General features: G+C 46.2%; 1 protein-coding gene across 4 annotated transcripts in view; it reads left to right on the top strand.

The window, feature by feature from the left end:
• The window catches only part of ip6k1 (inositol hexakisphosphate kinase 1), a 94,016-nt gene extending 88,153 nt beyond the window's left edge, over window positions 1-5,863 (top strand). For all 4 annotated transcript variants that reach the window (XM_078543858.1, XM_078543860.1, XM_078543857.1 and 1 more), the window contains one exon: window positions 444-5,863. In XM_078543858.1, coding sequence (XP_078399984.1) covers window positions 444-950 — 507 coding nt within the window. In that variant the 3' untranslated portion in view covers window positions 951-5,863. The remainder of the gene's footprint in view (window positions 1-443) is intronic.
• The last annotated feature ends 20,825 nt before the right edge of the window (window positions 5,864-26,688 follow it).

Raw genomic sequence — 26,688 nt, 5'->3', positions numbered from 1 at the left:
TCCCCCAGTGCCCTATATTACTGCCGAAATCTCTACTGATAATCCAACCCCCTCACATTGTAGACTGTCGTTCCTCCCTACAAGAGTATGAATGACTAATAGCTATTTTTACTGATTGATTGATTGTCTGTCTGTCTCAGTACTTCCTCTCAGCCTTTGCTCAACTCATAAGAACTTACACTAAATAAGAATATTCATTAGAGTGAATTACAATTCTTTGCAATAGAGTTATTTTTAATGGGAAGTTACAAATCCACTCTAGGTTGAGAGACCTATGTATATTTCTGGAATAGTTCTTGTAGGTGGGAACTTCTATGTCTCAACCTGGATATAAAGGTTGAAAACAAATGCAGAGTATTTCAGGTAACCAACAGCCAGTTTGGTTGTGCTGTAAGTTGCTTGTCCAAGAGACCATGCTTATCAGTTATGTTTTGTCTTTTCAGGTGTATCAGTTAGACTCAGGGCATTACGTGTGCAGGAACAAGTACTATGGTCGCAGTCTTTCCATCGAAGGGTTTGGCAAAGCTCTGTATCAGTTCCTGCACAATGGCAGTTACCTACGTGTGGACTTGTTTGATGTTATTCTGCAGAAACTTCGTAGCCTCAAGGAGGTTCTGGAGAAGCAAGCTTCTTACCGCTTCTACTCCAGCTCTTTGTTGATTATCTACGATGGAAAGGAGCGGAAGGCAGACCAGCGACACAAACCCACGGGGGCAATGAACCAAGACAACCTGCAGGAAAGCACCAGCTCCTTGCCATCCTCATCTTCCTCCTCGACCAGCACTCAGGACCTGCCGAAAATTGATGTGCGGATGATAGACTTTGCCCATAGCACATTCAAGGGGTTTCGGGATGATCAAACTGTGCATGACGGGCCTGACAAAGGTTATATCTTCGGACTGGAGAATCTCATTAGTATCCTAGAAGAGATTCAACTCCAGAATCAGTAGCATATTCCAAACTGTTCCTATTTCTTTACCTATTACTCGAGAGGGATAGGTGCTGACCTCTCCCTCTCAAGCACATACTTATGACTGCTTACTCTGATACTCATCGCAGCGATGACGCCACAGAAAAAAATACTGTCAACTTCTGGCAAATTGCTAGACAAAAAGCGAGTTTGTTGTTCAAACTGTTTGTTATATCCCAATGTATAAAACTGTTACATAGTTACGTGGAGCAGCACTGCCTGTACTGACACTAATGCATCTTGTAAAGGGAGCAATGCCATTCACTTACTGTGGCCTGCCATACAATGACAGGTGCCAATGTGGGGTGCACCCACTCGGTACCAAAGCAGCAAGCAGGCCAGGTAATTCACATACTGCTCCCAAAGACCGAGACTGCATGGATTGCTGTATATTTGTAAATGCTGGGACAAATGTCCTCATTTACGACCACCTGAATGTGTGAAGGACTCCGTAATTTAACACTCAGGTTCTTTAGCTGACAGGTGTGCGGGTTTGTTTTGAATTTCACTCCTTCCCTTGAATATTATTCCCTTCAGTACCTTGCCAGGGGTAATCTCTCACTGTGCCAGCGATTTAATGCACAGAGCCTGTGGCTCGTCTGCTCCTTGGAAAGCTGTTGCACGTTCTTCGGAAGACAGATCAGAGTAGCGTCCCAAGAGTCGGATTATGGACCAACGCTGGATTACTGCAAAGGACTGTGCGTAACAGGGTTAGAGCTTCGTACGGGTGTTAGTTACAAGTATCGCAAAGCAAGGCTCTTCTCCTAGCTAGCGCAATCTTTCCTTTTCAACACTGGATGAGTGAGCAGACAGAAAATAAATAAGCTCAGACTGTCACGGACTTCCAGCGAATGTAACCAGAAGTAGCGAAAGTGTGGGAGCCATTTCCCGTTGCTCATTAGAAGGACCTGCCACCTGTTGTTCATGTAGTTGCTTATATATGTCCTGCTGATTCAGTGGAGACATTTAGTAATTTGTAGGAAAGCACATTGACACAAAGCAGGTGTGTTTATAAAACTGACCTGTAAGCTGTTCCTAATATAAAGCTCTTACGTTGCCATCCTTTTGTTTGAATATGTTGACTTTACACATCTTTGCTTACAAGTATTTGCAGTAGTTACAAGTTTCAAACTAATTCTACTGTGTAATTTTTAAGATTGCTATTTTGTTACGTTGATCCCAAATCTTTATTTTTGTTTATTGAAGTGTATGTTCTAGTCTAGACCATGAAGTACTGAGAGCCCTGGTTTACAAATGCTGTCCATTCCTTAAAGCTGCAGTATCTCTTTTGAGTGACAAATTCAAAAAAAGCTAAAACCTGTGGCACTTTTCTCCAGAATAAGGTACCAGTTGACTGGCAGATGGCCTGGAGCATTGGTCCATGTGGCCAAGGTTAGAGAGTGCAGTCGTTTGAGACCGATGAACGTGAGTAACCAAACCCCCGAGTGCTGCCTGCTCAGACTCTAGGTTTGAATTCAAACCCATGTGTAAGCATTTTATTGTGAGCTCACAGCACACTTGGAGTTGCACAGTGTATTGTGTCTACTTGCATCTAAGAATATGGGCATGTGCTGATTTGGAGGGCATAGCATTTTTCCTTCCCCTAGCATCGAACGTTTGCATGCCAAACTTCCAAAGGGAAAGTGGATTTACATAATTCCACACTCCTGCTTTTTTAGGTCATGAGCAAGGTTTTATAGCAAGCTCCTGGTATTATTCTGACCCTGCCAGTTGGTTAATAAACTATGACCCTAGGCTGGGACCTGTGTCAGGGGGTGAATTGTACGTAGCGTGCAAATGATATATGGAACACACCAAAGAGATGCAGGAGCCTGCAGCATCTGCTGAAGAGGCCTGTGGAGAAGTTCCCAGCTAAAAGAACACTTGTAAACAGTTTACAGGAAATCTTTACTGATTCACTTGACCCTGTTTGACCAGATGATTGGACCATAATTCACTCCAGTGATTTCATTCACTAGAAATGGATTCAGCTTGGTGTTTCTCACAGCTGGTTTGAAGTGAGCCATGGAGCGGAGCAGAGCAGTGAGGAGTGTTCATGTGTGGTAGGCAGAAGAAACTGAAATTTAAGCTAATGACTTTCACATCCTACTGACCCTCATCCCTACGGGCACATAGGACACACACCAGGCGCACAAATAAATCCAAAAGTTCTTGGCACACCTTTAAATGCCTCCAAAAGCATGAATTCTAAAACCAAAATGAACCAACACTGTATCATAGCAAATTAGTAAGATGCGCAGAATATCAAATGTAATTCTGTGCATCTGTAATCCCTGTCCTCAATTCACTTTGCTTGAAGCTTTCTCGCCCAAAAGGTAGCCCTGAATCCAAATCCATTTATCATTAACAGGATACTTCTGGAAGAGGCCGGGTGCTATTCAATGGGTGTAAAATGTTGAGTTTACAGGTCTCAGAGGCTGGGGACCTTACGCTGTGCCCATCCCTATGAAAGCCCCTTCTTCCCACATTCCTTGTGGAACAGCCTGTAGACACTCAGAAGCAGTCGCTAAACTGTCTTTATTCCAAAAGCCCAGTTGGCCAATAGAAAAGGCAAAGACAAAGGGAAAATGGCAGCAGCACTCCTCGATGGGACCCCACTGCAAGCTGGAAAGAAGAAAGTTCCATTCATTGCCTTCCATACATGTAATCCATTGCATTCCGGAAAAGAGAACAGTGCCCAACACTTTGGGAGAAAGGGAGGAACGTCATGTGAGCTTCGCCATCATTTTGACCTGGAGCTCACAGTTTAATGCAGCGTGCTGTGAGCTGTAGCTCTGTAGTTAGGACCAAGCAGCAGTGAGGGGATTTGAGCCCACCGGCGTATGTGCATTGAGGCTCACGCTACCTAGGGTCAAAGATCTAGAAATAGTTCCTCTCAAATTAGAAGACATTGAAGACAGCAGAGGTTCATGTGGGAAGAAAGTTGTCAGGGGAAATTAGTGATTTTTTTTAAATCTCAGAATTGTTTTTAATCTGTTTTATTTTCAGGGGTATATGTGGGTGGGGACCAACATGGCTGTTCAAAGAAGTCTAATTAAACATTTCAGGTATTTGATTGGTTGCTTTAGTAGCGGTTGCTGGTTGTTCATTAGCTTAGTAAGAGAAGATTTTTAATAAATGCAGTATTTTATTCTAGCAGTGCAGTAGTTACTGAGTACTCAAGTTCCCATTCATGAATAAACCAGTCGGCACGCTCCTCCGAGTCCAACCACTCTTTTCTTTCCTGACCTCCTGGGGAAAGACAATCAAGCAGTGCTGTTAAATATTTCTGCAGCCCTCAATCTTGCTTCTTAATAGATCTATCACCGTATGCTTCCTGGGAAGCATTGGACAAACCTGTCAGAAGTGAGTATGTTTTGAGCAGGCCTGTTGCCTGATGACCTTCTGAGACACTGACAGTGAATGAAATGTATTTAGCGGAGTAATGCAGCTAATGCAGGTTTGTTACGTACAGGCTACCCTTGTTTTTAAAAAATAAATAAATTGTTGTATCTTAGTTGTTTAAAGACTTTTTCAAAAAAAATTACAAATGAGTTAAGGATCACTTCTGTTTCTGAGCTGTGCCTACTTTTTTGGGCCCTTTGTTTCTATGGCAGTACGTTACTGAGGAGCAATCACATGAGTGACACTGCCATCTCACCGTACTTATCTATAGATGACCAGAGGTTGACAGGCCCAGAAAATGTGAGAAAGCTCAACTCTGAGCATTTTAAAACATTAGGTTCCAATTTCCTTTTCAGTTATTTTCTGCAAAGAGAAATGACAGTGAAAGTTTGACTTTTGGGGGAAAAAAGCACTGCTATTTTAAAATATAGGGGCAGTTAAAAGAAATAAAGAAGGAATGGAATGGCACAAAGTTAGCCAGGATCATGGAGCACTTGGTGCTCTATCAGTCCCTGGAGCATTATCTGCACTGATTGTGAAAGTCCTCAATTGTCCAGGAGTACCTGGTCAGCCCCAGGTTGTTGCAGATGGAGATGTGAGCATTAATTCATCCTGGATCCAGTGGAATGTTGGGTAGGCTGAACTCTGGAGCTGCCTGGCCTGACAGGCAACATTGTAAAGATACATCATGGCACAGACAGTGACCTGCCCATTGTGAAGGAAACAGCCCAATCCAGGTATGTTGTCTGCTCTGTTTAGATTGTTCAAACTTCGCCGTTTTGCAAAAGGTCCAAGTGTAAAGGGCTGATCTCCAGAATCTCTCTCCAACTGTCCACTGGCTGTTTGCAACTAGGTAGGGTTTAAAATGTGCCTGTTTATAAATGTAGACCTGGAATTTTCCCCACACTGTGCTGCCAAATTTATTTTCCTGCAGAATATCAAGTCTGCCTTGTATGAACTATGAAGAAACAGGACAGGGTGTGGCGTAACTTCCTTTCTCGATGAGTGCTGTGCCCTTTTGATGTACCAAGAGCTGAAGCTACCTGATCAGAAGGGATACTGCAGCTTTGATGTGGTACTCAGTAATAGAGAGTGGGGTGGGAGGACAGTGGGAATTGAAGGATGAGGCTGAACATGTTTTTCTTGTTCACTGATGTTAAAGCCACATTGAGCTCCTGGTAGTTTACGACAACTATCTTGCAGAAGTGCAGGGAAGCGTTAAATTTCTGCACGTTAAAACCAGACAGAAAACCCCTCAGCTCCAAACAGGCAGAGGAATCGTTTTGTTATATTACTAATTTATTCAAAGTAGTTTCAGTGGTTTTTTTTCACTGTATTTCTATTGTGCAACTGTGTCTTCAATGGTAGATCTCTCTTCAGGAATCTTTGGGCATGAGCATACTGTATCCTTGTGATTTGTGTTTGACAGTGTTACCTCCCAGTTGTCACAGTTATGTATAAAATAAATACATTTAGGAAACATAACAATTCTCTGCTTGATCTTTCATTGCCTCTTGAACCTTGTAGATGGGTAATCTCTTGGTGTGGTACAGGGCAACAAAATCTGGATAACATTGAGGCTTAGGCTGAGAAGTGGCACGAAAACATTCACGCCACATAAGTACCAGATAATGACCATCTTGAACAAAGAAGAAGAACTTCCATCTTCTCCTGGCCTTCAGTGGCATTGCCATCACAGAGTCTCCTACCCATCCATGAACCCCATTGAGGGGAGCAGGCCAGTGCGCTTTTGTACCCAGATCAGTTGCCTGAGGGTGCAACTCAAGTAAGTTTGTATATGCAATCACTACCCTGAAATTGGTTTCACTGGTGGGTGGGTGGAGGCCAGGGGCCACTAGGTTCCAGTAGTTCTGTGATTTTTATATTGGTATGGGCATAAAGCAGCTCTGATACCCTTCAGTAATAGCTCCCCTTTGGGCTTAGTGGGAGACATGGGAGTCCTGCTGTTCTGCTTTACATTATAGGGAATCCCATGGTTCCATTTTCCCAGTTTGGGGAGGGAGAGTTTCTCAACGGTTTCTTAATTTGTCTCCCTGTGAAGGAGTTGGAATAAGAGAAAGATTGGTTGAACAGGGGGAGATCTCATTCTGCAGGAGGATAGTGTGGTGGAGGGGATGCAGGTAGGGCAAGAATTATGGTTTGGATCCAGAAAGAAACATTCTGAGAGAACATCAAGACAAAAATTGAGTTAACAATATAACCTACCTATCAGACTGGATTCCCCTTCCCTCCTCCCGGCACATGTAAACATGTCGAAGTGAGTTCCTTTGGCTGTGCTGGGCTCTGACTGAGGGGGACTGGGCAATAAGGTTCCTTCCCAACCCCAGGAATAGATCTCAATCTGGGACAGGGTTTGAAATGTCATGTGAGATTTAGATGAATATTAACATCTTTTGTCCTTATGTCGATGTGACTGACGGATTCCTGCACTACAGCTGTGTTAGTGTAATTTGGCTCAGAGAGTCCACAATTATAAGTTGGGTTTTCCACTGACGCTATGTAACAGGTAAATTAACTTTGTAAGGGCTCTCACTATGCCACCAGTAAAGGTGCATAACTGGTACTGCAAGTAAATGTTGACACTTTCAAAATTGATTTTGCTTGATGGAAGTTTTCAATTGCCTTTTGAAATGGAATGTTGTGACCCACTATATGGTAGCTAATAGCTGACAAAAGAAGCCCAGATTCTGAAATACAATATCAAATAATCTTACAAGAATAAACACTTCACATGACAGTTACATCTATACAGTAGTATAGTTCTTGCACACCAAAGAGATAATGCTGTTAATTAAATCAAGGAAACAAACTACCATGAACTTCTAAGTAAATAAAACTAATATATGGACCTTATACAGAGGCATTAATGTATAATACATTAGTGTGGCAGACTCTGATTTGAACAGGCATATTGTACCATCCAAAGACTGTTGAAAGAAAATCCTTCTGAGCATCTTGACCTGCATCATCTCCCATACCAACTCAACTACCTTTCCCTCGCAGAAAGATGAGGCTGGGCATGTTCCTCCCAGTACCTCCATCTTCACCTGTATTGCACCTGACCAGCTGCTGAATGACAATAAAGACCAATAGGCACCTGTTCAACATTAGAATGTCGTATGGCAGGAATAAATTCCAAAAACAGGAGCAAAGCAGCCAAGGAGACAAAGTATAAAGGTGCCATGGAAAGACAAAACCTGGGTCCAAGGCGGAAAGGAAAGGACAGGACAGGATTGTTTGTGTGCAGAAGATTAAATCTTATTATCTGTCAAAGGATCAAAAGCCTGGACAATTAGGGATGGGGAATAAATGCTGACCTTGCCAGCGACCTCCACATCCTATGAAAGAATTTTAAAAATCCCTTGCTGGCCTTGGGTTTTTCTTCTGTTTATTAATCTCTCGCAGGGGGGTGCGATGGGGCTGGTGGAGAAGGGGAAGAGAGCAAATGGCTTGTCATCATCCGACTATCGTGGTGTGTGGGACAGGCCTGATGGACTAGCTGGTCTTTCCCTGTCTATCAATTTAGTGTATCTGGGACTCCTCTTGGCAGGTGAGGGCAAGCAGTGTGATATTCATTTTCTGCAAATGGGAGAGTTGCCTGAGAGGCAACATTCATGAGGGCCAAGACCCAATCTTAGTCTATGGGTCACTTTCTAGAGGCTAGAAACACCTCTTGACCTCTTGTCTCAACCTCAGAGGTCATTTTACCTTCTCGCCATCTACAAACCCAGGCCCCTAGATCCCTCTGAAATAGGACTTGATCAATGCTGAGGGTAAATTGAGGCTGTGGTTTTGTAAGAACAGGAGTGTTACACTGAAAACTGCTGCTTAAGCCATTTCTCCAGCAATCACACCAATCCTCTGCCAGAGTTATGATGGGAAGCAAGGAGAATCCTTACAGAAACTCAGCTGCTAAATCATTTAGGAGTGGCTTCACAGTTATTGGAGATCTCTTCCTAAAGGCACTAGATGGCAACTGAGGACTGCAAACTCTCCAAGATGATGACAGAATCATTCAGAACCAAGATTCGACATATAGTCCCTCACCTTTCAGATCACAGACACGTGCAACTTTGTGTCTCACTTAAGATATTTGATCAAAGGAAGTAAGCCAGGCATTTCTAATCTTCAGTGAACAATTCTCACCAACAGAAACAGAAGTCACAGGGGAAAGAAATTAACAATGCCTGACCTGGAATTGACCTGTGAACCTGTAAGAAACTAGCCAATAACGGTCCTGACCTGATTACTCCATGTGGGACAAAAGGATAGACACTGTGCAAATGATTACACCTCAGTAACACAAACACAGATTGGACATTACAAAGTATAATGTTCCCAAGCTTCAAAATCAGGTCTGGGAATAAATTGGTCTTTGCTGAATGGGGGAAACAAATGACAGGGAACAGCAGCTCAATGTACAACAGTCAAATATACAACAGTCCGATACACACCATCCAACATATACCAGTACGATATACACCAATTCGATATATACCAGTCCAATATATACCATCCAATATACACCAGTCCAATATATACCAGTCCAATATATACCAGTCCAATATATACCAGTCCAATATACACCAGTCCAATCGATACCTGTCTGATATATACTAGTCCAATATACACCAGTCCAATATACACCAATCCGATATACACCAGTCTGAAATATACTAATCTGACATACACCAGTCCAATATGTTCCAGCTTGATATATACCAGCCTGATATACACCAGACCGATATATACCAATCTGATATATACGAGTCCGACATATACAAGCCCGATATACACCATTCCAATATGCACCAGTCTGATATATACCAGTCTAATATACACCAGTCCGATATACACCAGCCCTATATATACCAGTCTGATATACACCAGTCCTATATATACCAGTCTGGTATATACCAGCCCTACATATACCAGTCCAATATACACCAGCCCAATATACACCAGTCCGATATATACCAGTCTGATATACACCAGTCCAATACGCATCAGTCCGATATACACCAGTGCGATATATGCCAGCCGGATATACACCAGTCCAATATACATCAGTCCAATATATACCAGCCTGATATACATCAGTCTGCTGTACACCTGCCCAATATATACCAGCTTTATATACACCAGCCTGATGTACACCTGCTCAATATAGATCCATCCAATATACATCAATCCAATACATACCAGCCAAATATACACCAGCCCAATATACACCAGTCCAATATACATCAATCCAATATACATCAATCCAATGTAGACTAGCCTGATATACACCACACCAATATACACCAGCCCGATATACCCAGCCCAATGTACACCAGTCCGATATATACCAGTTTGATATATGCCAGCCCAAATACAGATGCCCGATATACACCCACCCGTATACTCCTGCCTGACATACGCCAGCCCGATATACACCAGCCCAATATACTCCTGCCTGACATACACCTACATGATGTACTCTCATCTATTATACACCAGCATGATATACGGCAACCTGATATATGCCCACCTGATATACGGCAACCTGATATATGCCCACCTGATATACACCCACCTGATGTACACCCACCTGATGTACACCCATTTAATGACACTAGCCTGATATACACCCACCCAATATTCACCAGCCCAATGTACACCAGCCCAATATACACCAGCCCGATATATACCAGCCTGATATATACCAGTCTGATATACACCAGCCCAATATACGCCAGCCCGGTATATATCAGCCCGATATATACCAATCCAATATAAACCAGTCTCATATATACCAGCCGGATATATACCAGTCTGATATTCACCCGCCTGATATACGTCAGCCCGATATACGCCAACCCATTATACTCCTGCATGATAAACACCTGTTGATATACTCCCGTCTAATATACACCAGCCCGATATAAGCCAACCTGATTTATGCCCACCTGATATACACCCATCCAATAGCACCAGCCTGATATACACCAGCCGGATATACACCAGTCCGATATATACGAGCCCGATATATACCAGTCCAATATATACCAGTCTGATAAACACCAGCCCAATATACACCTTCCCAATATAAACCAGCCCAATATACACCAATCCAATATATACCAGCTTGATATACACCAGTCTGATATACACAATTCTGATATATACCAACCTGATATACACTCGCACCATATACGCTAGTCTGATATATACCAGTCCAATATATACAAGTTTGATATATACCAGCCTGATATACACCAGTCCGATATACACCCGCCCGATATACACCAGCCCAGTATGCACCAGCCCGATGTACACCAGCCCGATATACCCCCGCCTGATATACTCCTGCATGATACATACCAGCCTGATATACTCCTGCTCAATATACACCAGCCCTATATACCAGCCCGATATACACTAGTCTGATATATACCAGTCCGATATGTACCATCCCAATATACACCAGTCTGAAATACATCAGCTCGACATATGCCAGTCCAATATACATCAGTCTGATATGTACCAGCCCAATATACACCCGTCCAATATAAACCAGTCCAATATATACCAGCTCGATATACACCAGTCTGATGTACATCAGTCCGACATATGCTAGTCCAATATACACCAGTCCAATATGTACCAGCCCAATATACACCAATCTAATATATACCAGTCCAAAATGTACCAGCCCAATATGCACCAGTCTAATATATACCAGTCCAATATATACCAGTCTGATATATAGCAGCCTGATAAACACCAGTCTGATATGCACCCGCCAGATTATACAACAGCCCAATGTACACTAGCCCAATATAAACTAGCCCAATATACACCAACCCGATATACACCAGCCCGATATACTCCCACTTGATATACTCCCTCCTGATATATACCAGCCCGATATACTCCTGCCCAGTATACACCAGCCCTATATACTCCCACCCCATTTACACCCACCCAATATACACCAACCCGATATACACCTGCCTGATATACACCAGCCCGATATACTCCTGCCTGATATACGCCCACCTGATATGCATCCATCTAATAAACACCAGCCCAATATACGGCAACCTGATATACACCCACCTGATGTCCGATATACACCAGCCTGAAATATGCTATCTGATATACTGCTACCTGATATGCACCCGCCTGATGTACACACGTCCAATATATGCAGCCTGATACACACTCACCCGAAATACACCTGCCCGATATACTGCTGCCTGATATACACCAGCTGTATATACCCTCGACTAACATACACCAACCTGATATACACCTGCCTGATATGCACCAGTCCGATGTACTCCTGCCTGATATACACCCACCTGATATGCCCCCATCTAATAAACAACAGCCCAATATACAGCAACCTGATATACACCCACCTGATGTCCGATATATACCAGCCTGAAATATACCACCCGATATACTGCTGCCTGATATGCACCCACCTGATGTACACACATCCAACATACCCAGCCTGATATACACTCGCCCGAAATACACCAACCCAATATACTGCTGCCTGATATAAACAACCGTATATATTCTTGACCAATATATACCAACCTGATATTCACCAGCCCGATATATGCCAGCCCGATATATATCAGTCCGATATACACGAGCCCGATATATATAAGACCAATATACACTAGTCCGATATACACCAGTCCAATATATATCAGCCCAATATATACCAGCCTGATATGCACCAGTCCGATTTACACCAGCCTGATGTATACCAGCCTGATATACACCAGCCCAATATATACTAGCCTGATATACACCACCCCAATATACACCAGTCCAATATACTCCAGTCCAAAATATACCTATCCAATATATATCAGTCTGATATACACCAGCCCAATGTATACCAGCCCGATGTACACCAGCATGATATATACCAGTCTGATGTACACCAGCATGATACATACCAGTCTGATGTACACCAGTCCAAGGTACACCCACTCAATATACACCAGTCCGATATACACCTACTAGATATACACCAGCCTGATATACACCCACCTGATATGCACCAGACTGATATACACCAGCCCAATAGACACCAGACTGATATACTCCTGCCTGAATTTTACCCGCCCGATATACACCAGCCTGATTTACCCCTGCCTGATATACACCTGCTTGATATACACTAGCCCAATATACACCTGCACGATATACACTAACCCAATATACACATGCCCGATGTACACCAGCTTGATATACACCCACCTGGTATACACAAGCCTGAAATACACCAGCCTGATATACACCTTCCCAATATACACCAGCCCAATATAGACCCGTCCAATATACACTGGCCTGATTTACTCCTGCCTGGTATACACCAGACTGATATACATCCACCCCGATATACATCGGCCTGATATACACCAATCTGATATACACCAGCTCAATATACTCCAAATTGATATGCACCGGCCCAATATACACCAACCAGATATACCCCTGTCCAATATACAGTAGACTCATATGCAACAGCCCGACATACACCAGCCCAGTTAACTCCTCAGATACTGAAGCAGTCCCTGTCCAAATGCAGCAAGACCCGGGCAATATCCAGACAAGCGGCAAGCAACATTCACGCCACCAAGTGCCAGGCAATGATCATAGACTCATAAACATTTACAGCACAGGACGAGGCCATTTGGTCCATCGTGTCCACACCGGTCAACAAAGATCTGACTACACTAATCCCATTTTCCAGCGCTTGGCCCTTAGACCTGGAGACTATGACAATGCAAGCGAATGTCTAAATACTTCTTAAATGTTACGAGAGTTTCTGACTCAACCACCCTTTCAGGCAGTGAGTTGCAGGATCCCACCACGCTCTGGGTGAAAAGCATTTTCCTCAATTCTCCTCTCAGCCTTCTACCTCTTATCTTAAATCCATATCCCCTGGTTACTGACCCCTCTTTTAATGGAAAAAGTGCCTTCCTATCCACCCTATCTATGCCCCTCATAATCTTATACACCTCTATCAGGTCCCCTCTCAACCTTCATTGCCCCAGCCTATCCAATCTTTCCTCATAGCTCAGACCCTCCAGCCCAGGCAGCATCCTGGTAAATCTCCTCTGCACCCTCTCCAGTACAATCACATCCTTCCTATAATGTGGCGACCAGAGCTGCATGCAGTACTCCAGTTGTGGCCTAACCAGCATTTTATACAGTTCCAGCATAACCTCCCTGCTCTTGTATGCTATGCCTCGGCTAATAAAGGTAAGTATCCCATATGCCTTCTTAACCACCTTATCTACCTGCCCTGTTACCTTCAGGGGTCTGTGGATCAGCACACCAAGGTCTCTCTGATCTTCAGTACTTTCCAGGGTCCTACCATCCATAGTGTAATCCCTGGCCTTGTTAGCCCTCCCCAAGTGCATTAACTCACACTTATCCAGGTTGAATTCCATTTGCCTCTGCTCTGCCCATCTGACCAGTCCATTGATATCATCCTGGCAGTTTACAGCTATCCTCCTCACTATTTACTGCCCTACTAATTTTCGTGTCATCCGCGAACTTCTTGATCATACCCCCTACATTTAAGTCCAAACCATTTATGTACACCACAAACATCAAGGGCCCTAGCACTGAGCCCTGTGGAACCCCACTGGAAACAGCTTCCAATCACAGAAACATCCCTCTAACATCACCCTCTGCTTCCTGCCTCTCGCCAATTTTGGATCCAACCTGCCATTTTGTCTTGGATCTCATGGGCTCTTACTTTCTTGACCAGTCTGTCATGAGAGACCTTATCAAAAGCCTTGCTAAAGCCCATGTAGACCATATCAAATGCATTACCCTCATCAACACTCCTGGTTACCTCCTCAAAAAATTCAATCAAATTTGTCAAATACGCCCTTCCTTAACAAATCCATGCTGACTATCCCTGATTAATCCTGATTAATGTCTCTCCAAGTGCAGATATATTCTGTCCCTCAGAATTCTTTCTAGTAGCTTCCCCACCACCGAGGTTAGACTGACAGCCTGTAATTTCCTGGTCTATCCCTTCGTCTCTTTTTTAATAATGGGACAACATTAGTAGTCCTCCAGTCCTCTGGCACCTCACCTGTGGTCAGAGAGGATTTGAAAATTACTGCCAGGAGCCTGATATCTCTTCCCTTGCCTCCCTCAACAGCCTGGGATACATCTCATCCAGGCCAGTGGATTTATCCACTTTTAAGGCTGCTAAACCCGCCAGTACCTCCTCTCGCTCTATGTTAATTTATTTTAATATTTCACAGTCCTCCACCCTGATGTCTATATCTGCATCGTCCTTTTCCATTGTGAAGACCGACGCAAAGTATTCATTGAGGACTGTACCCATGTCTTCCGGGTCCACACACACATTACCTCTACGGTCTATAATTGGTCCTACTCTTTCCCTAGTTATTCTCTTGCTTTTTTCATATTTAAAAAACCCCTTTGGGTTTTCCTTTATTCTACCCACCAATGTATTCTCATGCACTCTCTTAGCTTTCCTAATTTCCTTTTTAAGTTCCCCCCTGCACTTTTTATACTCCTCTAGGGACTCTGCCGTATTGAGCCCTCGATATCTGTCATTAGCTTCTCTTTTTTACTTAATCCTAGCCTTTATATCCCTTGACATCCAGGGTTCTCCAGGCTTGGTCACCACCTTTGTCTTCATGGGAACATATTTGCCCTATACTCTCGCTATTTCCTCCTTGAATGCCTCCCATTGCTCTGACACAGTTTTATCTGCAAATAGCTGCTCCCAGTCCACTTGGGCCAAATCGTATCTTATCTTAGTAAAATTAGCCTTTCCCTAGTTTAGAACTTTTATTCGCAGCCCAACCTTATCCTTTTCCATAACTATCCTAAATCTAACTGAGTTATGGTCACTATCTCCAAAATGCTCCCTGACTGATACATCTTCGACCTGCCCGGGCTCATTTCCGAATATTAGGTCCAGAACTGCCCCATTCCTTGTTGGGCTTTCTACGTACTGGCTAAAAAGGTTCTCCTTGATGCAGCTTAAGAATTTTGCTCCCTCCTTACCTTGCACACTAAAACTATCCCAGTTAATAATTATTAATTAATTGGTCCCCTTGAAGATCAGAGTGGCCGTCTATGTGTGGAGCCTCACGAGATGGGGGAGATCTTAAACAGTTTTTTTGCATCAGTATTTACTCAGGAAACTGGCATAGTGTATAAGGAAGGAAGGGAAACAAGCAGTAGTGTCATGGAACATATAGAGATTAAAGAGGAGGAGGTGCTTGCTGCCTTACAGCGAATAAAGGTAGATAAATCCCCCGGGCCTGACATGATATTCCCTCGGACCTTGAGGGAGACTAGTGTAGAAATTGCAGGGGCCCTGGCAGAAATATTTAAAATGTCCTTAGCCACGGGTGAGGTGCCGGAGGATTGGAGGGTAGCTCATGTTGTTCCGTTGTTTAAAAAAGGCTCCAAAAGTAAACCAGGTAATTATAGGCCAGTGAGCCTGACGTCAGTAGTAGGTAAATTATTGGAAGGTGTTCTGAGAGATCGGATATATAATTATTTGGACAGCCAAGGGCTGATTAACGATAGTCAGCGTGGCTTTGTGTGTGGTAGGTCGTGTTTAACGAACCTTGTAGAGTTTTTTGAGGAGGTTACCAAGAAAGTAGATGAAGGAAAGGCTCTGGATGTTGTCTACATGGACTTCAGTAAGGCCTTTGACAAGGTCCCACATGGGAGGTTAGTTCAGAAGGTTCAGACACTTGGTATCCATGGAGAGGTTGTAAACTGGATTCGAAATTGGCTGTGTGGGAGAAGACAGAGAGTGGTAGTGGATGATTGCTTCTCAGACTGAAGGTCTGTGACTAGTGGTGTGCCTCAGGGATCTGTGCTGGGACCATTGTTGTTTGTTGTCTATATCAATGATTTGGATGATAATGTGGTGAATTGGATCAGCAAGTTTGCTGATGACACTAAGATTGGAGGCGTTGTGGACAGCGAGGAAGGCTTTCAAAGCTTGCAGAGAGATCTGGACCAACTGGAAAAATGGGCCAGAAAATGGCAGATGGAATTTAATGCGGAAAAGTGTGAGGTGTTACATTTTGGAAGGTCAAACCAAGGTAGGACATACACAGTAAATGGTAGGGCACTGAGGAGTGCAGAGGAACAAAGGGATCTGGGAGTTCAGATACATAATTCTCAGAAAGTGGCGTCACAGGTAGACAAGGTTGTAAAGAAAGCTTTTGGCATACTGGCCTTCATAAATCAAAGTATTGAGTATAGGAGTTGGGATGTTATGGTGAGGTTGTATAAGACATTGGTGAGGCCAACTTTGGAGTATTGTGTGCAGTTCTGGTCGCCTAACTACAGGAAGGATATCAGTAAGATTGAGAGAGTGCAGAGAAGATTTACTAGGATGTTGCCGGGTCTTAAGGAGTTGAGTTACAGGGAAAGATTAAACAGGTTAGGACTTTATTCCTTGGCGCATTGAAGAATGAGGGGAGATTTGATAGAAGTTTACAAAATTGTGAGGGGTATAGACAGGGCAAATGTGAGTAGGCTCTTTCCACTTAGATTAGGAGAAATAAACACGAGAGGACATGGCTTTAGGGTGAAAGGGGAAAGGTTTAGGGGGAACATTAGGGGGAACTTCTTCACTCAGAGAGTGGTGAGAGTGTGGAAAGAGCTACCATCTTACGTGGTAAATGCGGGCTCTCTCTTAAGTTTTAAGAATAAATTAGATAGATACATGGATGGGAGGGGTCTGGAGGGTTATGGACTAGGTACAGGTCAATGGGACTAGCGGAATAATATTTCGGCACAGACTAGAAGGGCCGAATGGCCTGTTTTCTGTGCTGTAGTGTTCTATGGTTCTATGGTTCTAATATTTGGGTAGTTAAAATCCCCTATTATTACTGCCTTATTATTCTTACACTTCTCTGAAATTTGATTACATATTTGATCCTCTATCTCTCCCTGACTGTTTGGGGGCCTATAGCACACACCCAACAGCGTGTTTGTCCCTTTTGTGTTCTTTACTTCTACCCATATGACCTCATGTGATGATCCTTCCAAGATATCATCCCTCCTGACTGCTATAATTGATTCCTTGATCAATATTGCAACCCCCCCTCCTCTTCTGTCCCCCTCTCTATCTCTTTTGAATACCCTATAACCAGGAACGTTGAGCTGCCAATCATGCCCTTCTTTTAGCCAAGTCATGGTCTTAGCTATGATATCATACTCCCATGTGCTTTTCTGGGCCCTCAGCTCGTCTGTCTTATTCCTCAGGATCCTTGCATTAAAATATATTCCATTTAGCCTTGCTAAACTCACTTCTTTCTTATCTAGCCTATGTTTCCTCTGCCTTCCAGACTCACTTACTAGCGTTTTAACTTCTAATTCCATCTCAGCTTCTCTCCACTCTGAACTACTTTTCAGGATCCCATCCCCCTGACAATTTAGTTTAAATTCTCCCCAAAAGCATTAGCAAACCTCCCCTGTTGGTCCCGTTCCTGTTCAGATGTAACCCGTCCAACTTGCATGGGTCCCACTCCCCCGGAAATGGTCCCAATGCCCCAGGAATCTAAAGCCCTCCCTCCTGCACCATCATCTGCAACAAGAGAGAATCTAACCATCACCTCTTGACGTTCAATGGCATTACCATCAGTGAATCCCCCACTATCAATATCCTGGGGGTTACCATTGACCAGAAACTGAACTGGACTAGCCATATAAATACTGTGGCCAGCGTCTTCCGGTTGATGAGCGGGGGTGAGGCCTGCTCGCTGACGTGTAAAATGACCCGGGGTGATGTCGGGCGTGCATCCTGATGTCACCCCGCATCATTTAGATTGTCAGTTCGGCGGGCGCACAACCGAGCCAGCTGCGCGCCTGCTGACCTTTCAATGGCCTATTGAGGCCATTAAAAAACCAATTGAACTCATTAATGGACCTAAAAATAAAAACAAAAAGCTAAAAGCTACTGCGGATGCTGGAAATCCAAAACAAAACAAAAACAGAATTACCTGGAAAAACTCAGCAAGTCTGGCAGCATCGGCGGAGAAGAAATCAGTCAACGTTTCGAGCCTCCATGGCCCTTCGGCAGAACTGCAGCATAGTTTCAACAAGGGAGAAATATAAATTGGTTTAAGGTGGGTGGGGGGCCCCGCCCACCTTAAACCAATTTATATTTCTCCCTTGTTGAAACTATGCTGCAGTTCTGCCGAAGGGCCATGGAGGCTCGAAACGTTGACTGATTTCTTCTCCGCCGATGCTGCCAGACTTGCTGAGTTTTTCCAGGTAATTCTGTTTTTGTTTTTTTTTTCATTAATGGACCTGCCTGTCCAACCTTAAGGTTGGCGGGCAGGCCGGGAGCCCTGGCAGGCTTCAGAAAAAGCATGAAACCTCATCCACGAGCAGGATGAGGTTTCATGAGTGATTTAAAAGATGCTGAATATTTTACAATAAAAGTTATGGACATGTCCCAACTCATGTGACAGTGTCACATGAGGGAACATGGCAGGGAAATTTTTTTCCCGGCTTTATTCAAAGTTTTAAATCTGAGCCGATCTCCCTGAGGCAGCACTTTGCCTCAGAGAGATCTATGTGCTCTTTTGTGCGCATGCACGAAAGAGTGCACTCCCGGCTGAGGGAATCCCCCCCACTAACCTGATATACACCATCCCAATATACACCTGCCCGATATATACCCACCTGATATACACCAGTCCGATATACCCCTGCCTAATATACACCTGCCCGATAGATACCCACCTGATATACACCAGCCTGGTATACCCCTGCCCAATATACACCAGCCAAATATACACAAGCCCGATATACACTAGCCCGATATGCACTCGCCCGATATACACACGCCTGATATACACCGACCCGATATACACCAACCTGATATACACCAATTCGATATACACCAGCCCAATATACACCAGCCCAATATACACCTGTCCAATACACACCATCGCGATACACATTAGCCCGATATATGCCAATATACTCCTTTCTGAAATACGCCAGCCTGATATATACCAGTCCAATATACAGCTACCCGATATACACCTGCCCAATATACACCCTCTGATTTGCACCAGCCCAAGGTTTACCATTAGTTTTTTGCAGCCATTCGGAAAGCCTTCACTAGGGTCATGCTTAACGGACTCCATCTACTTATAGCATCACTGTAAGCAGGAGCACAATGTGCTTCCCATGCGAACAGATCCACAGTGGACATGATCTCCTCCAGCTACAAGACAAGTGTGGGGAACAGGATAACTTACTTCTGTAGATCTGACTAAAATGTTCAATACCTTCAACAGAACTCTACAGGAGTTTGGAATAAATTGGCTGCCATCAAAGTTCCTAAGTCTCATCCATTTCTTTCATGCCCATAGCCACTGTATATTTTGATGGCACTACTTCCAACAGTTTCAGGGTAAAAAAATGGAGTGAAATAGGGATGTGCCTTAACTCCCACTGTTTGATATTTTCGTCTCCATGCTCCTGGCCTTTGTCTTCCCTGCAGATTTGGAAGAAGTCTACCTGCACACTAGGTCAGACAGCAAGCTTTACAATCTTACCAGATTGAAAGCAAAGACAAAAGTACAGCACATCGTGATGTTGTGCTAGTCGCTCACACAGAAACACAGGGCTACATTTTGTGTGCTCCTGTTGGACATGTTTTCAGCAGGCAGGCATGTAAAATAGGGTCAGTACTCATCCCACCACCTCCCCAACCACCCCAGAGTTCACCCCCAAAATACAGGTATGGGCAGGCACCGAAATTGGCAGCCCGCCCACCATATTTAAATAGATAATCAAGGGTCAATTAGGCTTGGTACCTCGCCAATTGACCCTGATAATACACTGCCCAGGCCATAAAACGTTGGGTGTGGGCAGTCAGGCGACACAGGGCAGCCCGATTTTTAAAATAAATTCTTCGAAGGGCAGGGTGAAAGTGTGGGTGCTATCTTCGGAGTGCTGTTTGCAGATTGGAGGGTGACTCCCCCCCCCCACCCCAAGATAAACCCCCCCTGCCCATCTTCCTATCCATGTGCTGCCTTAAACTCGCCATCCCCACCCTTTCACCCGCCCCCAGCCTCCAACCTGCTCAAACCCTCCCTACACAAGATCCTGGACTTACCTGTTTCCAAGGATCCATGTGCTCTCTCCTGCTTTCCTTTTGCAGTCCCAGCAGCGGCCACTAACACACTCTTGGCACTGCTGGGACTGATGGAGCTGCCAGCCAATCCGATTGGCCGGTAGCTCCCAATGGCGGGGCTTTGCCCCCAGTGAGGGGTGGGAATCCCTCACTGGCCCTGTTTAGGCCACCCACAGCGCATTATGGCTGTGGGGTGGGCCAGTGTGGAGCGAGTGGGCTGGAATGGAGTGGGTCATCTCATGCCAACTTTGCTGCCATGGGGGTGCCCGCAACCGCCCCCCACCACGTAATATTCAGGTGACAGATACACAGGCTTGTGAATTATCAATCCCATTCCTGTAACTTGTTCTCTCTGAATATAGGCCTCAAGAAAACTGTGGTTATGGGGCAGAGTGTAATATCTCCACCATCAATCACACTAAGCAACACGCCAATCGAAGTAGTTAACAGATTCTGCTACCTTGGGTCCACGGAGTCAGACAATCTGTCTCTTGATGCAGAACTCGATTCATGCACAGTGAAAGCAGCTACCATATTGGACCAACTCACTAAGTGTGCATGGAGAAACAAGCTGACTGTTAGGACCAAGATGCTGATTGATGAGGCCTGAGTTTCAGCATCTTACTATATGGCTGTGATGCATGGACGACTTACAGCTATCAAGAAAGGAAGCTCAACAATTTTCATCTTCATTATCTATGGCGCAAACTCAACATCTCGTGCAAGGACAAAAATCGCAAATGCAATAGCCCTCTCAAATATGTTGGCACTCACCCAGCAGAGACAATTTTATTGGCTCAGCCATGTTCTCAGGATAAAAGACAGATGTATTGCCAAGAATTTTCTGTAAGATGAGGTGGCCAAAGGCAGAAGACTAATAGGATGCCCAAATTTCCGCTTCAAGGATGCTTGCGAACATGGCATGAGGTCCCTAAACATGGAGTTCTGCACCTGGGAGACACTAACTGATAACAGAGGAAAATGGCGATATCAGCTGTGGGCAGGCGTGCATCACCATGACAATCAGAGGCTCCTGCGGCTTGGTAACACTGAAAACAACCTACAACAAAACCTGATAACCACTTCATATGTGGCAAAACCAGCCTCTCCCAGATGAGTTTTCAGTCATCAGCAAGAGTGCACCATATGAAGCTACCCTACCCCCAACAGATTCGATTTGCTGTATGTCCATCATCTTACGCACATGGAAGGATGCCAACAATGACGATAACACCAGCCTGATATATACCACCCAATATATACCCGCCCAATGTACACCAGTCCAATATATACCTGCCCAATGTACACCAGTCCGATTTATACCCACCCAATGTACACCAGTCCGATATATACCCGCCCAATGTACACCAGTCCGATTTATACCCACCCAATGTACACCAGTCCGATATATACCCGCCCAATGTGGGCCTGTCCAATATATACCCGTCCAATGTACACCTGTCCGATATATACCCGCCCAATGTACACCAGTACGATATATACCCACCCAATGTACACCAGTCCGATATATACCTGCCCAATGTACACCAGTCTGATATATACTCGCCCAATGTACACCTGTCCAATATATACCCCCCCAATGTACACCAGTCCGATATATACCCGCCCAATGTGGACCTGTCCAATATATAAATAAGATCATAATGGAGCAGGAATAGGCCATTCAGCCCTTCGCGCCTGCTCCACCATCCAATAAGATCATGGCTGATCTGATTGTGACCTTAACTCCACTCTCCTGCCTGTCCTCCATAACCCTTGACTCCCTGTTAGATCAAAATTCTATCTGACTCAGCCTTGAATATATTCAATGACCCCCCCCCACCCCCCCCACCTCCCCCAACACCCAACCCTGACTTTGTTATCAAACCTGCTGACAAGGGTGGTGCTGTTGTTGTCTGGCGTACTGACCTCTACCTCGCAGAGGCTGAGCACCAACTCGCAGACACTTCCTCCTACCTCCCCCTGCACCATGACCGCACCACTGAACATCAAGCCATTGTTTCCAGTACTGTCCCTGACCTCATCTCCTCTGGAGATCTTCCTTCCCCAGCTTCCAACCCCTCATAAGGTAGAATCTTCTGCTCTCGTTTACGGCGGTCATCAGGTTGGGTGGGGGGAGAATTCGGCGGGAGGGACAGAAATCACAGTGGGATCTTCCAATGGTGTCCACCATGGCAGAGTGCGAATCCCACTGGAGGCTGTTATGAAGCCGATTTGCATCCCGCTAACTGGATGCAAAGTAAGGCCCGACTGGAATCATCCCCCACACCTGAGTTATCATTACGTTGGCGGGAAAACATGCCAGCCCAGAGCACGTCTGAACAAGCGTGATGTGCAGAAGTTGGGACTTTCCATTAGAGCCTTGTCAGATCACAGACATCCAAGGGGCAGAAGATGCTGGAGATCTACAGCTACCGGACCCTGGAGGAACACATGCATGGCATGCTGGGCGGATTCTTATGGATGTGGCTCCACCGCGAAGCAGCTCATGGAAGGTGGGAGGTCTCCACACAGCAGCTTCAACTTCACAGAGTCTTCATAACGTCACAGACTTCGTCGGGGGCTGGAACGGGTGATCGGCGAAGGGACAAAGGTCTAGGTGTCAGTGGGAGAGAAAGGTGTACCAACGGGGTGGCGAGATTGGAAGGGCAGGGGCAAAGGTTTTAGGGAGGGGGGGTGAAGTTGTGGGGTGCAAAGGTGGGGGTTGAAGGTGTCGGGGTATGAGTTTGGGGGGGGTGAAGGTGTCAGGGGGTTGAGTTTGGGAGGGGGGGTTAAAGGTGTCGGGGATGAGTTTAGTGGGGGGGTGAAGGTATCGGGGGATGAGTTTGGAAGAAGGGTGGTGAAGGTGTCGGGGATGAGTTTGGTGGGGGGTGAAGGTGTCAGGGGGTTGAGTTTGGGAGGGGGGGGTTGAAGGTGTCGGGGTATGAGTTTGTGGGGGGTGAAGGTGTCAGGGGGTTGAGTTTGGGAGGGGGGGTTGAAGGTGTCGGGGTATGAGTTTGGGGGGGGTGAAGATGTCAAGGGGATGAGTTTAGGAGGGGGGGGTGAAGGTGTCAGGGGGTTGAGTTTGGGAGGGGGGTGGTTGAAGGTGTCGGGGTATGAGTTTGCGGGGGGTGAAGGTGTCAGGGGGTTGAGTTTGGGAGGGGGGGTTGAAGGTGTCGGAGTATGAGTTTGGGGGGAGTGAAGGTGTCAGGGGGTTGAGTTTGGGAGGGGGGGTTAAAGGTGTCGGGGATGAGTTTAGTGGGGGGGTGAAGGTATCGGGGGATGAGTTTGGAAGAAGGGTGGTGAAGGTGTCGGGGATGAGTTTAGGAGGGGGGGGTGAAGGTGTCAGGGGGTTGAGTTTGGGAGGGGGGTGGTTGAAGGTGTCGGGGTATGAGTTTGGGGGGGGTGAAGGTGTCAGGGGGTTGAGTTTGGGAGGGGGGGGGTTGAAGGTGTCGGGGTATGAGTTTGCGGGGGGTGAAGGTGTCAGGGGGTTGAGTTTGGGAGGGGGGGGTTGAAGGTGTCGGGGTATGAGTTTGTGGGGGGTGAAGGTGTCAGGGGGTTGAGTTTGGGAGGGGGGGTTGAAGGTGTCGGGGATGAGTTTGGGAGGGGGGTGAAGGTATCGGGGGATGAGTTTGGGAGGGGGGTGAAGGTGTCGGGGATGAGTTTGGTGGGGGGTGAAGGTGTCAGGGGGTTGAGTTTGGGAGGGGGGTGGTTGAAGGTGTCGGGGTATGAGTTTGCGGGGGGTGAAGGTGTCAGGGGGTTGAGTTTGGGAGGGGGGGTTGAAGGTGTCGGGGTATGAGTTTGCGGGGGGTGAAGGTGTCAGGGGGTTGAGTTTGGGAGGGGGGGTTAAAGGTGTCGGGGATGAGTTTAGTGGGGGGGTGAAGGTGTCGGGGGATGAGTTTGGAAGAAGGGTGGTGAAGGTGTCGGGGATGAGTTTGGTGGGGGGTGAAGGTGTCGGGGATGAGTTTGGGAGGGGGGTGAAGGTGTCAGGGGGATGAGTTTGGGAGGAGTGGGTGAAGGTGTCGGGGTATGAGTTTGCGGGGGGTGAAGGTGTCAGGGGGTTGAGTTTGGGAGGGGGGGTTGAAGGTGTCGGGGTATGAGTTTGCGGGGGGTGAAGGTGTCAGGGGGTTGAGTTTGGGAGGGGGGGTTAAAGGTGTCGGGGATGAGTTTAGTGGGGGGGTGAAGGTGTCGGGGGATGAGTTTGGAAGAAGGGTGGTGAAGGTGTCGGGGATGAGTCTGGTGGGGGGTGAAGGTGTCGGGGATGAGTTTGGGAGGGGGGTGAAGGTGTCAGGGGGATGAGTTTGGGAGGAGTGGGTGAAGGTGTCGGGGTATGAGTTTGGGAGGGAGGGTGAAGGTGTCGGGGGATGAGTTTGGGAGGGGTGGGTGAAGGTGTTGGGGGATTGACTTTCTGGGGGGAGGAAGGAGGGTGTCTGGCGGGGGGGAAGAGGGAATCTGGAAAGGGAAAGGTGCAATGGGAAGGGAATGGTGCAAGTGGGGAGGTACGTGTAATGGGGGAGGAAGATGTAAGGGAGGGAGTTCGGAGGGGGCAAGTTGTTCAGGGGAAGGAGGGAGTACGTGGGGAGGAAGGTGTCCTGATGGAGGATGGAGTCTGTGGGAGTTGTCCAAGGGGGGTGGGAGTCCGGCAGGTGGAAGTTGCCAGGTGGGGGGTGGGGGGGGTGGGAGGGCGAGGGGGTGGGGGTGGTGGAGGAGGGAGTACAGAAGGAGGATGATGTTTGGGGTGGGGATGGAGTCTGGAGAGGGGAAGGTTTTCGGGAGGAGGAGGGAATATGGGGGGAGGAAGGTATTGGGGTCTGTGGATTATCCAGGTGTACGTGCAAGGGAGGGGTCAGTGGAATCAATGACTGCCTCCTGGGGAGAGAACTCAGGGTCGGCATGGTAGCAGAGGATGGTTAGAGTGTCAGGGGGCAGAGGGAGCTGGTAGGGTAGGAGGATGAGTGTGTGATGGTATCAGTAGAAGGAGCAGCAAGGGTGGTTGATGGGGACATAGAGGTAAACATGGACACAGCGGGTGGGATGGAGGAAGTTGGGGAGGTGATAGTGTAGTGGTATTGTCATTGGACTGGTTATCTAGAGACCCAGGCTAATGCTCTGGGGATCTGTGTTCAAATCCCACCACAGCGGATGGTGAAATTTGAATTCAATGAGAATCTGGAATAAAAATGATGGCCATAAAGCCATTGTCGATTGTTATAAAAACCCATCTGGTTCACTAATGTACTTTAGAGAAGGAAATCTGCTGTCCTTACCTGGTCTGGCCTACAATGTGACTCCAGACTCACAGCAATGTGGTTGACTCTTAAAAATGCCCTCTGAACAAGGGCAATTAGGGATGGGCAATAAATGCTGGCCTAGCCAGTGACACCCACATCCCATGAATGAATAAAAAAAGGGTCAATGTGGATGGGGTGGGATTTTCAGGAAGGTAGGGAACCTGCACCTTCACCTGGAAGTGGCAAGGGTTCAGGTTGGAAGGTTACAGTCAGGAGGTTGATGGTTATGCAGGCGGTGGGCGGCAGGGAGGGGTCATCTATCATCCCTTTCACCGATAATGTCACACCCTCATCCTCCTACCCTACCGGCTCCCTCTGCCCCTGACACTCTAACCATCCTCTGCTACCATGCCTACCCTGAGTTTGCTCCCCAAGTTATGGGGGAGAGGACATGGGTGACTGGGGAGGGGAAATAGTAGGGGAGCTCATGAGGAATTTGACCATTACCATCTTTTTGAAAGTGAAAGGGAGTGGAGCCTTGTGTTGGACAGGTGCTGCATGGGAGTTGACCAGTGGGTGGGTGGAAATGCAGGTCAGTTCAGATGGACAACTGAAAGCGAATCCCAGCAGACAGCATTGAAAATACTTGGGACATAGAGGTGAGTGTGATGGAGAAAGGCTCTGTGTGTGTGGGAGAGTGCTTGCACAAGGCTCCAAGAGCCCCTGCCACACACACTTCTCCCTCCAGAATCACTCGTTCGGCTGCGTGCAGCTGAACTGCCAGTGGGGGGTGGATGCAATGGGAGCACTTGTGAAGCCTGTCAATGAAACTGAAAGACAACATTACACATTATTCAGTGGAAGTGAAT

The sequence above is a fragment of the Cetorhinus maximus genome, chromosome 6, assembly GCF_964194155.1.
Source record: "Cetorhinus maximus chromosome 6, sCetMax3.hap1.1, whole genome shotgun sequence".
In the NCBI taxonomy this organism is placed as follows: Eukaryota; Metazoa; Chordata; class Chondrichthyes; order Lamniformes; family Cetorhinidae; genus Cetorhinus; species Cetorhinus maximus.
This window is presented reverse-complemented; position numbering and strand designations above follow the sequence as displayed.